General features: G+C 43.6%; 1 protein-coding gene across 1 annotated transcript; it reads right to left on the bottom strand.

The window, feature by feature from the left end:
* Positions 1–1,812: 1,812 nt before the first annotated feature.
* ramp1 (receptor activity modifying protein 1) lies at positions 1,813–10,672 on the bottom strand. Its single transcript, XM_062528357.1, has 3 exons — positions 10,187–10,672; positions 7,252–7,387; positions 1,813–3,689 (listed from the first exon to the last, which is right to left on the bottom strand). The coding sequence occupies exons 1-3, from the start codon at positions 10,242–10,244 to the stop codon at positions 3,434–3,436; spliced, it is 450 nt and encodes a 149-aa protein (XP_062384341.1). The 5' UTR covers positions 10,245–10,672; the 3' UTR covers positions 1,813–3,433.
* Positions 10,673–15,045: the final 4,373 nt, after the last annotated feature.

Here is a 15,045-nt window from a genome sequence, read left to right as displayed (position 1 = left end):
GGCTGTATCTTATTGGCTGTGAAAAGTGTGTGTGCGTGTGTGTGTGTGTGTACGCGAGTATGTGTTCAGCTTCACAGGCGTGTGCATGTATACATCTGTGTGTGTAGATGTATGCTAGTATTTTTATGTATCTCTGTCATGTACTTTGCGGGAGTGACTGTGTGAAAGGTGTTGGTGTATGTGTGTGTGTGTGTGGTGTGGTAGCATGCACTGGGCTCTCGATGTGCTCAACCATAAAACCGTCTGAAGAGCCGGTGAGGCTTGACGATATTATTTAAACTCTTCTTTTCTTAGAGTTGTATATCCATTTGTAAAATATATTAAAGAGGAATTATACTACGGGAGGCACCTCTTTATGGCCTTTGTGTTCATTACCCCGTGTCGAGGGGTGCTCAACTCCGCTGAGGACATATCACAACTTTTCAAGTCGACTGCGCCCCGAGGGCGTCTTTTTTGCAAAATTGGGCTTGTCAGATAATTTGACGAGAAAGGCATTCGCTTCGCGACACACTCCGAATCTTATCAGTGGGGGAGCAGTCCCTTTCTCGTACTGCGGAGGAGGGATGGGGGGATGGGGGGATGGGGATGGGGATGGGGGGGTAGCATTTCCGCTCCTCACTGCTGTACAGTACCACTGCGCGAGCTCATCACCTCCTTTTCAATCCGCACTCCATTTTCCTGAACTATGCTCGTCACCTATCGTGCCCCGAGAGACAGAGATAGAGAGAGGGAGAGAGAGGCTTGACAGGAGACAAGAGACAAGAGAATAGATTTTCGACGGGCTTTCAAGAGGCCCCACATAACAAACACAACAGACGAGGACTCATTTCTCCTCCCTCCTCCCGTGTCTGCGCTCGGCACTGCAGATATTCATCTGTTTCTAAAGCCCGAAGCATACGGCTCTTTGTAAGATTGGAAACCTGTATTTAATTGGTACAGGATGGTCCCCATGGGACCATGTCTTTTAATAGAGCAATCCGGTTGACTTCTCTCGGGGGAGGGCCATTGATTTCGATAGAGCGTTTGGTCGTTCTTCGCGCGCCAATTAAGTGCCCGCCTGTGATCTTCCGGGCTTAATTGTTCATTCCGTACACACATGGGAAACAGCGGATGCTGGCTATCACAGGACACGACTGGCGACACGCACAAGTCCGGCGCGCATTGATCTGTCGGCGTGTTTTTGTTGTCCGCTCCTGCTTTGCCGAGCGGATAAGATCTTGCTTATCAGATGCTCTTTTAATTCGACGTCCGTTTATCTACCTTGTATCTGACCTTGTCCCCTCATGTTCTATCACATCACCGTAGAGCATGATTAAAAACCCAGGGCTTGCCCTCGCTGATGGGGTGTCACGTCATTTCCATTACAGCAGTAGATTAATCAGCCCTGCATTGAGCGATCCTCTCTGACCCTCATCTCCCTTAACACACCTTTGTGTAACTCTCTTAACGTCCCCGCCCCCCCCCCTTTTCCCGTGTCCGGTCACGTTCTTGTCTTCCCTGCGCACCTGTCGCTCACCTTCTCGAGAGCTGTCAGTCAAGGTGAGACGCAGAGAGGCCTCTTGGGTTTGGGGTCGGATTTCTGTTAACTCGCTCTAAATGCGCAAAAGTTAGTGAGCTCCGAACATCCACCCCCAGGTCATGTGAGAGCGTCACTTTCACACGGCCTTGCCATTCATACAAAGAGTGTCAGATATGGACTGCTTTTAATACAACCTTGGCACACACAGCTAAACAAATTCCTCTTTGGGTGGTGAGAAAGTGAAGAGCTTTTTTTAAAAGGAACCCTCAGCGATAAATAAAAGGATAGCAGGGTAAAGAGACAAACAGAGACAGACTTTATTTGTCGCAAACGAAAAAAAGGCATGCATTTTGAGGAGGTGGCGCAGGAAGTATTCAGTATGCGAGGGTGGAAGCTCCCAATAGCTCCTCTGGACCTTCCATTGAAGAGATCTATTTTTCGATCCCATGTGGGCTGACACCAAACGCTTTTCACCTGAGGGGGCGTTTTTTGTTGGTATCACTTCCCACACAGTCATCTCGAGCACACATAAAATTCGCGAACGCCTCATTGTGATTCAGATGTTGACTGCTGAGGTGAGGATGCTTTGTAGGGCTGGCCCGGCAGAGTTGTCAGAAGGATCGGGTTTGTTATGCAATGTGCACAGGCTCCTGGACGAGGAACAGTCTTTTGATCCTCCTCTGAGAAACGTTCCTAATGAAGACCAGCCTTTTGTTTGCTGCCGTGTGCTTTGTCGAGATGGAATAATCCAGCCGCCGGGAAATTCACCCTTTACTTTGTATTTATGAAGTGTAGTACCTCAAGATATAAAGGTTCATTATGTTAGGACTCATTTATCCTACCACACAATTTGGCTGTCAGTATACATCTAACAATTGACATTAGAAAGGAAACAGAATAGACTGGATTTACTCTGGAGAGTCTGGAGGAACACAACACTAGACCTAACATTTCAGTGCAACCAACATCCGCCTTAAAGGTAGTGAGCGATTCTCATCCTGTAGTTTACACTTTTGTCAAATGGAGTGAATTGCTGTAGCTGTTCTGTGGTTAAATACAAAACTTTGGTGTTTGTATACTGTATAGTGCTGGCTCTGTAAATGGGAAACAATCATATAAATATTTGCTCAGGCTGTACCCTAATCAGTTTCAGCCATTAAACACATTCCTACCAGAGTATTCAAGGGATGAGTGATTGATTGTTGATTGATTGGCCCTTGAGCTAAAATATTGGAAGCCTTGAGCCAGAATCACACACTGTAGCCCACATGTAGGGGTCAACACCAAATGCGTCTGACGTGGGTTGCTAGTTCTTCTTTCACTGGACAGTCCTGACCGGACACTTCTTTTCCGGTGGATCTATAGCGCGACTCCCTTCTTCCAGGGCCACAGCTGTGTTGTTTTTTGGTATTCGTCGTCAGTAAGAGAACCCCTGCCAAACATCACTGCGCAATGAGCCAAGAATGCACTTTAATTGGGGGCCTGGGGTGTTGGTGGGAGGGCTGTTCGGACAGGCAAAAATAGAGCAATGGCGATCAGCAGCTTTGGGGAGTTGAAATGTCATACTACTCCTACCACCAGCAGTAATGAGCCTACAGTTATTTTTAGCTATGTTGAAGATTGGGAACAGATTCAAAGGGACATCAAAGTCCTTCTCTTACGTAACGTAACATAACGCTTGATTTGTAGTATAACTATTGCCTTTTTTTCCCCCTTGTCCATCTGTAAAGATTACTAGGTCAGATTTGTATCCCATCAGCAGGACAAACGCATCGTTCCATCCCGTTCACTGTGATTAGATGACAAGAGGTCAAGCATCGGGTTGCCTTTCCAGTCCGGATGTGTAGGGAGACCGTTTCCTGCAGGCCCCCTGTGGCATGCTACTGGACGAAGGGACCCCGGAGAGGTTCAAATCTACATGACACCCTGGCTGCGTTTACTCCTCCACACCACCAGGGCAGTCATGAGCAAGGTGATGAGCACGGGCACGGCGATGAAGGGGCCCAGGATGTGATTGGGCGGGTCGTGGGGCAGCCGGCCGGTCAGGGCGCAGTCCTTGAAGTAGTCCCGGTGGACGTTGATGAAGAACTCGTCCACCTTCTGGTTGGGCCAGAAGCAGCCCACGGACAAGGCTATCTGGAACGTGCAGTTGGTCAGGGAGCCGTACAGCCTGTGGAGGACGACAACAACGACAGCACACAAGTCCCTCAGAAACATGGTAAATGACAACTGACCTCTAGGGGGACTGTGATCCCATAAGTCTAGTCTCCCCCCTCTACACAAATAAATAAATCTAATTTAAATATCCCATTATTTTCTTCCCACAACTCCCATAAGGATTGAAAAAAAAGATGTAGAGCTTTTGAACAGCTATGCGCCATTTATTCTTGTCCTTTTTAGCCTGACATCAGCATGGATATGTAATCCTCCAAGTGTCCCTCATGGGCCATGATTGTTTCTTACAATTTATTAAGCATATGAATGTCCCCCAACCTTAGTAGCCGGCACTATAAGCCTTAAGCCTTGATATAATCCCTTTAATAACCTCTGTTTGTGTCTGTGAATGGATTTGGTGGAACAATGATTTTTCTTTCCCCATGTGGGTTTCAAAAACAATATTATTACCCGCAAGGTAGCTCTTAAATGAGGTTGTGGAAGCCGGTATTTACTTACCAGCCAGTGCCCCCCTTTGCGCGGTTCTTTATTGCCTTCAGACAAGTCTAGCTCTAACACTTAACTTTGTCTGTGCCGACTTGTATTTTTAGCCATGCGGCAGAGTTACTGTTAGATTCTCATGTGTATGAAAATAGCATAGTCACAGAGCAAGAGAGGGAAAAAACTTCAGCTATGAAACGCAAAAAGGCAGGCTAGCAGATAGAGTTACAGGCAGGATTAACACTGCTTATTATATCCAGGCTGTTGTCGGGGGGGTTATGGAGAGGGTAGGGTGGAGTGAGGGGAATAAATACCAGAAATCACTGACTGCGATTCAGCACTATGGAACTGGCACCAGCAGGAACAATCTATACTATCTTGATTAGAATTAATGGCACAACTCGTCTTCTAAACTCCGGGAAAGGTGCTGCCGTGTTTTAATTGGTCGCTAACGGCCTGTGGAAGAGTGATTAGTTATAAACACAGGAAATTTACACTAATCCATTATTAGCCTCTAGCCAAAACACCTTGAAATAGCTTTTCTTGTATGGTGGGTGGGAGGGGGGGGGGGAGAACATGCACAGTTGAAGCTAATCAAGGACAGTTAATGATTTATGAGGAGTCCTTGCGCACAAAAGGCGGTTTTAATATCCCAGTGAAGCTGTAATGGCAGCAATCAGAGGGGTTCTGTTTTGTTTTCTGCGCCACAACACTCCCAAGACTAGGCAGATTTCCCCCCAGATGAACGACCTGGGGAAAAGCCGAACGCAGCTTTATATATAGCCTCTCACAGGCATCCACTGACATTTCTGCCTGTGCGTGGCTGCCAGTTGCTTGCCTCGTGGGCTGTGAAGTGTACTTGTGTCGGCTCAAGTGTATTAGTACAGCGGCGCTGCTCAGGCTTTCGTTTGTGGTAGAGTGATCAAATGTTCCAAACGCGGCACAGCCTCTGTTGTCATAATAATAAACACCTGAAATGTTTGGACACAGATAAGAGGGCCAGCAAGATCGATTCACTAATGACAAATAGGCTGTGCAACCAAATCCAAACCACAATCCCCTGGATGGAGTTTAAAAAAAAGAAAGTCTTGGAGTCTCCGGTCACAGTTGATGAACAAAAGCTGTTTGTTCGCCCATACTAAATACTACCCACACTCCGCACATTTTGATCGATCTATTTCCTTTCACTGAACTGACCTAAGCCGGAAACCAAACTCTCTCATCACTCCACAACTGTCCCCCCTCATCCCCAAGCCTGTTAAATGTCCTCTACGTGCCCGAGAGACACGGATCTATCTGCAGCCATGTCCTAGTCACAGATGGATGTATTGGGTGTTATATAAACATTCCTCATGGACTAGTGTTCTCAGGAACATGATAAGGGGGCTTAAAAAGCAGCCAAGCACGTGGAGAAGAAGCCTATCGTGTACGATTCCCAATCCCACTTTCCTCTCATCGCTTCTACGGAATGAATGGGAGAATAAGTGGATGGCATAATGTGTGAGATTTAAGACATGCCAATATCGCGTGCTGTCATTTGAATTTATAATTATTCTCGAATCTCGCTTTGCTCCCACGGCTCTTGAAAAAGCCTGAGTCTTTTTGGCTTTGGATTTGTTAAAAAAAATACCTTTACACCAAAAAAGGATATTGGCATATCTGATAACATCTTCACAGCTCTGCACTGATATCAAGCTGAAATCCTTTTGAGAGTGCATAACTAATGTTCCATTGCACACAGAAAAACCTTTGAACAGTTATTGATCACTTCAATTCTGTGAAGATCTGAATTTACATTGCAATTGCTTTGCCAAGCTAGCGCTGTGAGAACAAGATAAGATAGTCTTTTAATTGTCTCACAATGAAGACATTTGCATTGTCTTCAGCAAAGTACAGAATCATCGACAAATGCAGATTCTGACCTGACCATTAGCTGTGTCTCTACAGACTGTGTAGCATCTCTGATTGTGATTCTTGCTGCAGGCAACACAGACCAAACACTCTCTCTGAGATGTTCCTATTTCACAGAGCTGGAGTTGTGTCTGTTTCAGACTGGCTAGCGTCTCAGAAGCGCTGATGGAAAACAAAATGGACTTGTTCAGAAGGACTTTGAAGGCATGTGTGTAAATAAACAGCTGGGCCTGTGATCCGTCTGTCCTACACATCCAGACGGATCACCCAAATATTTTCATTCCGTCTCTGTTGTTTAGAAATCATTCTGCTATAGTGTTTATGGAAGTGGTGTGTCTTCAACAACAACAAGCTAATTTCGCCACATCTTATCTATCGTGACAAATAGTTTCCACTCTAATGTCTGATGTCTGATGTGAAATTGCATTGTGTTTCTGATGAGGAGTTTGTGCTACATAATGAAATTACCAACAGGATGAGGCAGCTCTCTGCTTGTTTGCAGGTACAGTCTATTCCTCTGTCTCTTTCTTTTTTCTCCTTTCTTTCGCTGGCATGGAAGTCTTGCTCTCTTTCTCTTTCTCTCTCTCTCTCTCTCCCCCTCTCTCTCTCTCTTTGTGTCTCCACTCTCAAAGAGCATGGAGAACACACTCGGTATCTCACTGCAGTGCTCTGGGGGTCTGTCTTGATTGGCAGCTCCTATTTGGCTGAATAGCCTCATGTTTTATAGATCACTACAAGGAGCTAAAATAGAAAAGGTTATTAAGTGGTCCAAGGGAGCAGCTGAAACTAAAGGGCACTTTGAGGAGGGAGGTGAGCTCCTGAGAGAACGAGAGAACGAGAACATAACGTCGACTGCACAGTCAGTCTGTTCTTCGTCCAGATTTGGGGAAATTTATTCTGAAGTGTGCCAGAGAAGCAGATGAAGTCTTAGGGATTAAAGGACCCATTACGATCTTTTCACATGCCGGTTCCCAGACATGGGGGGCTTTTTTCCTAGGCCACAATGTAGTTATATGATAGAGACTTTCAGTTCCTCAACTGCCTGGCTAAGCCGTATTTTTTTTTTTTTAACAAATCCCTGGAAACGAGGGTGTCGTCTTGTGAGCCCTGAGGGAGGTCAACAGGGCATGCTATTGTGTGGACGCCTGGACGGCACATTCACTTACTCCACAGTGTCGTCCCAGCTGCACCAGAGCTTTTGATCCAGCTCCTGCATCTCGTAGGAGAACTTGGTCAGACAGAGCTCCGAGATGATGTAGTCATAGTGGGGATGGCAGGCGCTGCTGGACAGGACCTGGTAGGCTGGAAGAAAAAAAAAAAAAAGACAAAAATCGTTCCTGTCAGCGTGCCTGCGTTTGGTCTCAGCGAAGGCTATAATTGCACACATCATGGAATATTTTAATAATCTGCAAAACAAATGACTGTGGTTGGGAGTCCACGGGGGTAAATCCACTGCTATTTCACATAAAAAATGTATTCAAATTTTATTCAGTGGAATAGTAAACACTATTATGCATGGTTGACGAAGCTCGCACAAGAAGGCAAACAAGGACAAAAAACACAGAATGCCACTTTTTTTCTTAGAAAGAGAAACTTTTAGTGCGGAGATTCTCAAGGAACTTTTGTTGTTACTAGAAGAGGTATTCTGAAGGAGGACTGGTCGAGAGCCCGTCATCTTTCTCCCCAGTCCTGGCACTTTGCGACGTTGCACCAGTTCACTCTTGACACCCTGTCTCTTGTGCATCGCTCGCTTGCTTGCTTGGCAGTTTATCTGCATAGCGTAAACAAATCTCACATAAATATAAAATAGGCTCCGGGGGGAAAGGCAAACAACAACAACAAAAAAAACCTCTTTCTCCCCTCCTGTGGGGCTTTCGAATGCGATGACTGTTTGCTTCAGATAAGAGCCGCCCGTCTTGCTCTGGGCCTGCATGGCCAGCATCTCCCACTCTCTCTCCCCCTCTCTCAGCAAGTTAAGACTGCTCATGCAAAACTCATGTTTCCAGTTGATGTCCCAAGCTGATTTGGAATTACACACAGGGTTGACTGATTTCCTGTTTAGCTTTGTCACTATACTCTTGAGAGGATTTGTAAACACACACACACACACACACACACACACACACACACACACCCCACACACGCACATGCATGCACACACGCACACCCAGACAGAGGTCCAGCTTGCCCAATCAGGAGTACGATAAATTGACTCGGACCATAAAATGAGAGGATTGCAGAGTCACACCTAAACGCCCTGTGCCGCAGAGCCATCGAGTTCTCTCTCGCTCCTTTGTCCTTCATTAGCAGTGATTTAAGGGGCTTCTGATAGGTGAAACCAGGTTAGATGTAATGGGGGTGTGTGCCAAGGGCAGGAAACAGGGAGGAGGAGGGTGGAAATTCAATCAAGAAATTTGTTGTCTGAATGCTATACATCTTCACTGGCATTTGACGCCACTGTGCCTGATTGGATCCTTCCCCAGTGGAATGGAACTGTTCAACTGAGCTGAAGGCACATGGCATTGGCAATAATGCAGCATCTATGTGGGCTAATTGACACAGTTGATGATGGGTGTGGGTTGGGTGTTACATTTATAATTTAATTGGAAGACTTCATGTAAATAGGATTATAGAAGGCAAGCAACATGCTGAGCCAATCTTGATAGTCCACTTATCAAACCTTAGCCTTAATACTGTGTGTGTGTGTGTGTGTGTGTCTTTGTTTGTGTGTGTGTGTGCATGCGTGTTTGCGCATTAACAACAACTGCCTACATATTTGACAGAATCAGCTGCTGTAATTGACTTCAGAGCCCTGTGTCTCAATCAATCTGCAAATCAATTAGGATTATGGGGCTGCCGGTATTTGCAGCACACACTAACAATGCACACCCGCAGAGCCTAACTGAATTGGGCCTCCTGAACACAGCCAAACCCCTGGAAAAAAGAACACTTTCTTTAATCCATCTCAGCCTCCTGGTAGGAGTTAAATTGTGCCACACATGACATGCTTGTACAGAATGAGCCTAAAAAATCCCTCTTGTATTTCTGCAAGAAGGAGCAACCATGTCCATGGGTCCAGTGCTGAAATAATGTTACTCCTATTTCGTGAAAACCATATTTCCATTTAGTCTTTTTCACTGCAAAATGATCAGGATATGTGTCATACCAAGAGAGTAGTACAGTGATCATGTCATTTCCTGTGAATAATGTCATGCCAGTATGCAGTCTCACTCTCAACCTTATTATGCAAGCAGCTCATTTCTGCTCACCATAAGCTACTCCCGTGAGTATTTGCACATATAAATGGCATATTTAAAATCGAGTTCTTTTGGAGAGCAATAGAAAACTCCAAACGGAATAAAAGTCGATGCCTTGCTCTCTTTGGGGTAAAAGGTGCTGATGGGCTTGAACAATGATAACCGTGAGGGATCCCCAGGCGAAGTCCTCCCTCGACCGGGAGTTTTACAGGCTGCATTCCTTCTTGCCATCTGGGAGTGTTTGTACGCATATGACCTTTACGTTACTACAACTGTCTTAAACCAAGCGTTGATTGTATGCACCAAACCAGATCTTACTGGACTAACCTATGCATCACCATCGACATTCGAACAATACCGTATCCATTGGTTCAAAACCCTCGGTTCGCTATCTAAAGGGACTGGCAATCATTGCCGACGTCCATGTGAACACCGCTGTGTGAATCATGGCACCTACTCAGTTAACACTGCAAATGTGGAAACAACGGAATGAAATTCTAGGGACCCGTACCATGCATTTAACTTTTTACCCGTAGACTATATTCCGCCATGCGCCTCTTTGACTGCGCCACTATATTGAGGTTGTTTACCAACAACATATTGTAAGTTGCTCAACAGTGTCATGGTTTCCCGTTACAAAAGCAATGAAAAAGACCTGAAAAAATAAAGCATCTCTTCTGTGTTAGAAAAATGGACAAATGAGCACTTTGTTATGTCTAGACACTGTTATGTCAAGCGAATAACATAGTTTCTGTCGCGATGTTTATAATACAGTAACAAGCAAGAATAACTTGAATGAAAGTAGCCTAATGTTTTTCAGCAGCTTTGTCTCAATGCTACTCACCTGTGACCAAAAGAAGAAGAGCACACTTAGAAGGCAATGTCGTGCATTCCTGAGCCATCGTTCTCCATATAACAGCCCACTTAAAAGAAATAAATATACACTTCCTATCCAATCGCTACTAGGTGCTAAAACATTTCCATGTTCCCCATAATGTAAAATACGACGAACATGGGGTCACAGACTGGTAGATTGTTTCCGTGACAAAAGTGGAAAACGCAGTTCACGTTGTTACAACGCAGCCTTGATATAAACCTATCCCGGTCAAGTTCAAGCCTACTCCCGTGATCAGAGATAACCAGAAGTCCAGTAAAATAGTTGAAGAGCGAGATCAACTAAGCTTCACCTCTCTGAAGCGCCACTCTCTAATTGATACAGCACGGTAGTCCACCTGCCTACTACGAGTCTCTGCAGGCGGTCGGATATAGGCAAACAACACTGCACACTCCACTGACAGCGTGCGCTTCGGTGAAGACTTTGACGTCCTAGTCATCAAGGGAATGTATGAGCAAATGAGCGCGCTGCATCATGGAGTGATGAATGAGATAACGCCAGTGAACGCGCCCTCGTTAACCTATGACAAAATTATGGCGGACGCTTGAAAAAGAGAAATACAAAATCAAACATCACGCTAAAAACAAACGATACCTTCGAATTTGCGCATCTCCAAGGATAGCGCACTCAAGTAGACGGCTGCGGTTATACGATAATACTCATACTTGACTTTATAAGCCAATATAATTCAATTGTACGCTACTTTACATTACCACATTATTCCGTAATTAACCTACTATTTATTCTATCACGATAATGACCATTTATCTGCCCATTATTAATTTATTCTCTATATCAATGGAGGTGGGCTATCGCTTTTTATTATTATTATTATTATTGGGCATACCGGCAACATTCCGTATATTAACATATGCTGCTGGAGATCACAGTGAATTATGAGCGTGCTGCTTGAATGTTTATGCTGCCACCCAGTGTCCTCACCCCCATCTACACCCATTAAAATATGTGGCCATGGTTCCTACCACCACAAAACCATCCTCAAAACGACTACATTTGAAAACGGGGAGCTTGGAAGGGGAATTCTGGGGTTGGGGTTGAGGTTTGGTTCACTCTTCAATATGTTCCCCCATATTGTATCCATAGAGAACACCCTTTGGTGAACCCTTTTACTGAAGGTCTGCTTTATTGAAAATGTCAGATGCAAAGACCTCTTTTAGCAACCTCTAAACACTGAGTACACACAAAGTGTGTCTGTATGGGAAGGTCATGGTCACAAACTATGGGCTAATGCTCTGAATAAGCCATTCAGAACTGATAATGCAACTTTAACTCATACTCTGCAAATCCAATACACTTATGTTATATTGCCATTTGTGTCTATAATAACCTTTTAAAGATTGCCTGAAGGACACTCTCTTATTGAACATTTGCAATTGAAATCTATTATTATGGTTTCCAGTTAACCTTCTGTAGGCCTACTTGCACATTTTCACAGCAGCATCAGGTAGCTTACATAAAATGGTAGCATAATTTATATGGTATTATATGGTGGCATAATTTACACAAATGTTATGTAAAGCAATTCCTATGGACAACATTCCTGCTCTGACTCATTAACATGCAAAGACTAGCCCGCTGTTGTCATGCTGACCATTAATTTTGTGTGGGCGTCCTCAAGTCAAAGCATTCAAGTGGAACGCTCAAGAGGGACCGCTCCTTTCAAACCAAAGTGTAAAACTAGGCAATAAAACGCACCCAAACATTCAGTGGTAACATGCTGCGACTGATGCTGCATTATGCTGTGGCCTGCTGCGTAGTGCACTGTTGTTACAGTGCATTCAAATGTCCGAGGGCTTTGAGAGGGCTCAAGATTCATTAGAAGGGTGGCGACAGGGTGATCCTTGGGCGACACTTTCTCATGCTTTTATCGCCATGAAAGGAATAGAAGATTGAATTTTGTGCCGAGTTCAAATGCAATCAATCAAAGCAAAATGTTTCTGGATTTTATCCGTTTTTTGTTTGTGTGCGACTGGTCTGCTAAGTGGAAAAGATTATCTTCAAATGACCCTTACATAAACATAATACTTCAGTGGTACAAATTGCATACCTATGCATGAGCAGAAACAGATGGTCACTTTGTAGTGAATGGGCAAAAACAAGTCACACGTTGTTACATTTACCTATCAGACAGTACTGTTCCCCACTCATCATGCTGCTGTTGTACCTATCTTTATGTTATTATAATCCTTTACATAAACATATTGATTCATTAAATTAGTATATTTAAAAGCTTGAAGGCTTTTATTCTATCTGCATAATGACTATCAAACCTATGATTCAAAAGATTTATAACCTATAATGCAATGATGTCATTTTTAACAGTCGAGATTTAGAGTCCAGAATTAGTCCAGGTAGAACAGCACTTAAACTTGATGCCTATCCTCAAAAAGCAACAAAACAAGCCATAGCTATTGATCTATTGATCCCTGGTTTCCATCACTGAGGAAGACAAATTACCCCATTACTAATAATGGTACAGTACAAAGCACAAAACAGGCTACAGTAGATATATTTGTTCCTATAGGCCTACACAATCGTTTTTGCTGTGGAGTGTTGTTTGGGTCTGTCCAATTGTACATACTGTAGCACAGCTGGGAGCATACCAGCCGTGTTTTGCCAGTCTGTTTTTTTTAAGCCATCTCTGTGGGAGATTTTAATTTAGAATCTTATCATCAGAGTGGATGAAGTTCAAAGACACCATGGACACCACATACAAATGGGTTTGATGATAGCTAATAATAGAGTCGGCTGTGGATATTGCAAAACTGCAGTCAGTCACCACACAATAATTTCTGGCTAAGTCAAGTTATTAATTCCCAATGCAACACTGTTCAACTCAACATATACCAAGTTGTTAAATCTACACATCTTAATTGTATTCATACCTTTCCATCAATTGTCAGTGTGCATGGGTACCCAGTGATAAGGGGGTAACCAACATATCAAAGCTGACAATACGGTAGTCTACGATATCACACATGCAGTACTTGCCCATTATCAGTCAGTGCATCGTCAACATGAGTTTGAAAATGGGTCAAGGTTTCAAGGTGATAAAACTACATTGTGTTGCTTTAACCCTCATGTTGTCCTCAAATCTTACCGACGTTCGTTATCCTTGGGGTCAATTTGACCCCAGCTAAAACAACTCTCAAAAAATGATTAAAATTATTTTTTTTACCCAGTTTTTTTTGTGGTAGGTACTTAACAAGAGTGTAATAACCACCATCAAAAGCCCTACAAAACAATCCCATCCCCCCACACCCCTTTATGAACCCTGGAACCCTGGCTGGCAATATGGGCAATCCAGTGTCAACAGCCCAAAGGCTGACTTTTTGGACTTTTTCAGACCTGCCAAAATAACTTATATGTAATATGTACTTGTAAATGCAATAATGATAATAACTACATGTTCTCATACTATTACAATAATAATATCCATAATGTGTCAAATATTCATTATCCTCATGTTTCATAAAAATGGGGTCAAATTGACCCCAATACCACCAACGTAACTATTTTTTTTACAGGACATTGGAAACATATTTTTGTGCAAATTTCATGTTTACTCTGTTGTACCCTTCAAATGAGGAAAAGTCATGAAACTTGAAGCAAAACAAAAAAAGTGAACCATATATTTTATGATGTTAAACATGGCTTGGGGTCAAATTGACCCCAAGGACAAGATGAGGGTTAATGAATGTATTCAGGCTCCTCCCTCATTTATGATATGGTTAATCTTAATCATCATCCTATATTATTCCTAACATACTGTATGCTTACACTGAAAAAGGTGTGATGGAAATTTCAATCCTGATTTCTGTGTCCATTCCAGCTGTGTATGAAATGCCATTAAACCAAGCAAGCTACGGTGAAGTGGATCATCTCCTTGGTGGGCATGGTCGGTGGAACGTGCGTTGGGACCCTGCGGGGAGTGAAAACATAAAAGTTCATTATCGGGCATGAGTATCTTTGATGATTCCTCATTTGCGGAAACTCCCGCTGATTGCTTTTTCAGTGAATGAGTCCTTTCAGAGCCTCCAGCAACAGTTAGGTAATCATGCTAAATTGGATTCAATTACATTTGGTCTGAGTTAATGACGACATGCAAGGGAGATAAGAACCATTGAAATGGGCTTCTGTTTAGCAAGTGCACGTTAAAAGGACGATGCCCTTTCTTGACTATCAGGGCATCGATTCAAGGTACCGGGGCCACAGGGTGGGCCAACAGCCGAGGGCCAGGGAATGTTTTATAAAATTAGCCGCTGCAAATTATTGCGTATAGAAGGTTAGATTAGGTCATATGGTTATATTAGCCAAGCAATTATTGTTGGAAATGCCTTGATGGGTTTGAATTTGCCTAGCCTAAGAGATTACCTTTTCTTGAGATCCAAAGTTTTAATTTGCATACCAGAGTACAAAGCAAGAGAATTGTCAAATTGGAATTATCCAGGTTCACATCAAATTCAACATGTTTAGTAACTGCTTATACACACAGTGCTTTACTGTCGTTCTAAAGCATGTGAAGGAGGCCTTGTTAGAGTAACATAACCAGATGTCCGAGACCAAAACCGGGGACATGATCTCAAAAATGTGGAAAAAACGGGGACATTTTCAGTTTGACTATCAACCTGATTTTTTCTTCTAAAAATGGGGACATAGGTAGTTTTTCTGTATTTTCCAGGGGACAGGCAACCAAAAATGGGGATGTCTGGTCACCTTATGTTGGAGCCCAATTGTCACCTGCGACAGCTGAGGTGTTGAGTGACAAATCATCTCCTTGAGATGGT

The sequence above is a fragment of the Sardina pilchardus genome, chromosome 23 (genome assembly GCF_963854185.1).
Source record: "Sardina pilchardus chromosome 23, fSarPil1.1, whole genome shotgun sequence".
NCBI classification, from domain to species: Eukaryota; Metazoa; Chordata; class Actinopteri; order Clupeiformes; family Clupeidae; genus Sardina; species Sardina pilchardus.
The sequence above is the reverse complement of the archived record's forward strand: the minus strand, read 5'-3'. Positions and strand labels throughout refer to the sequence as shown.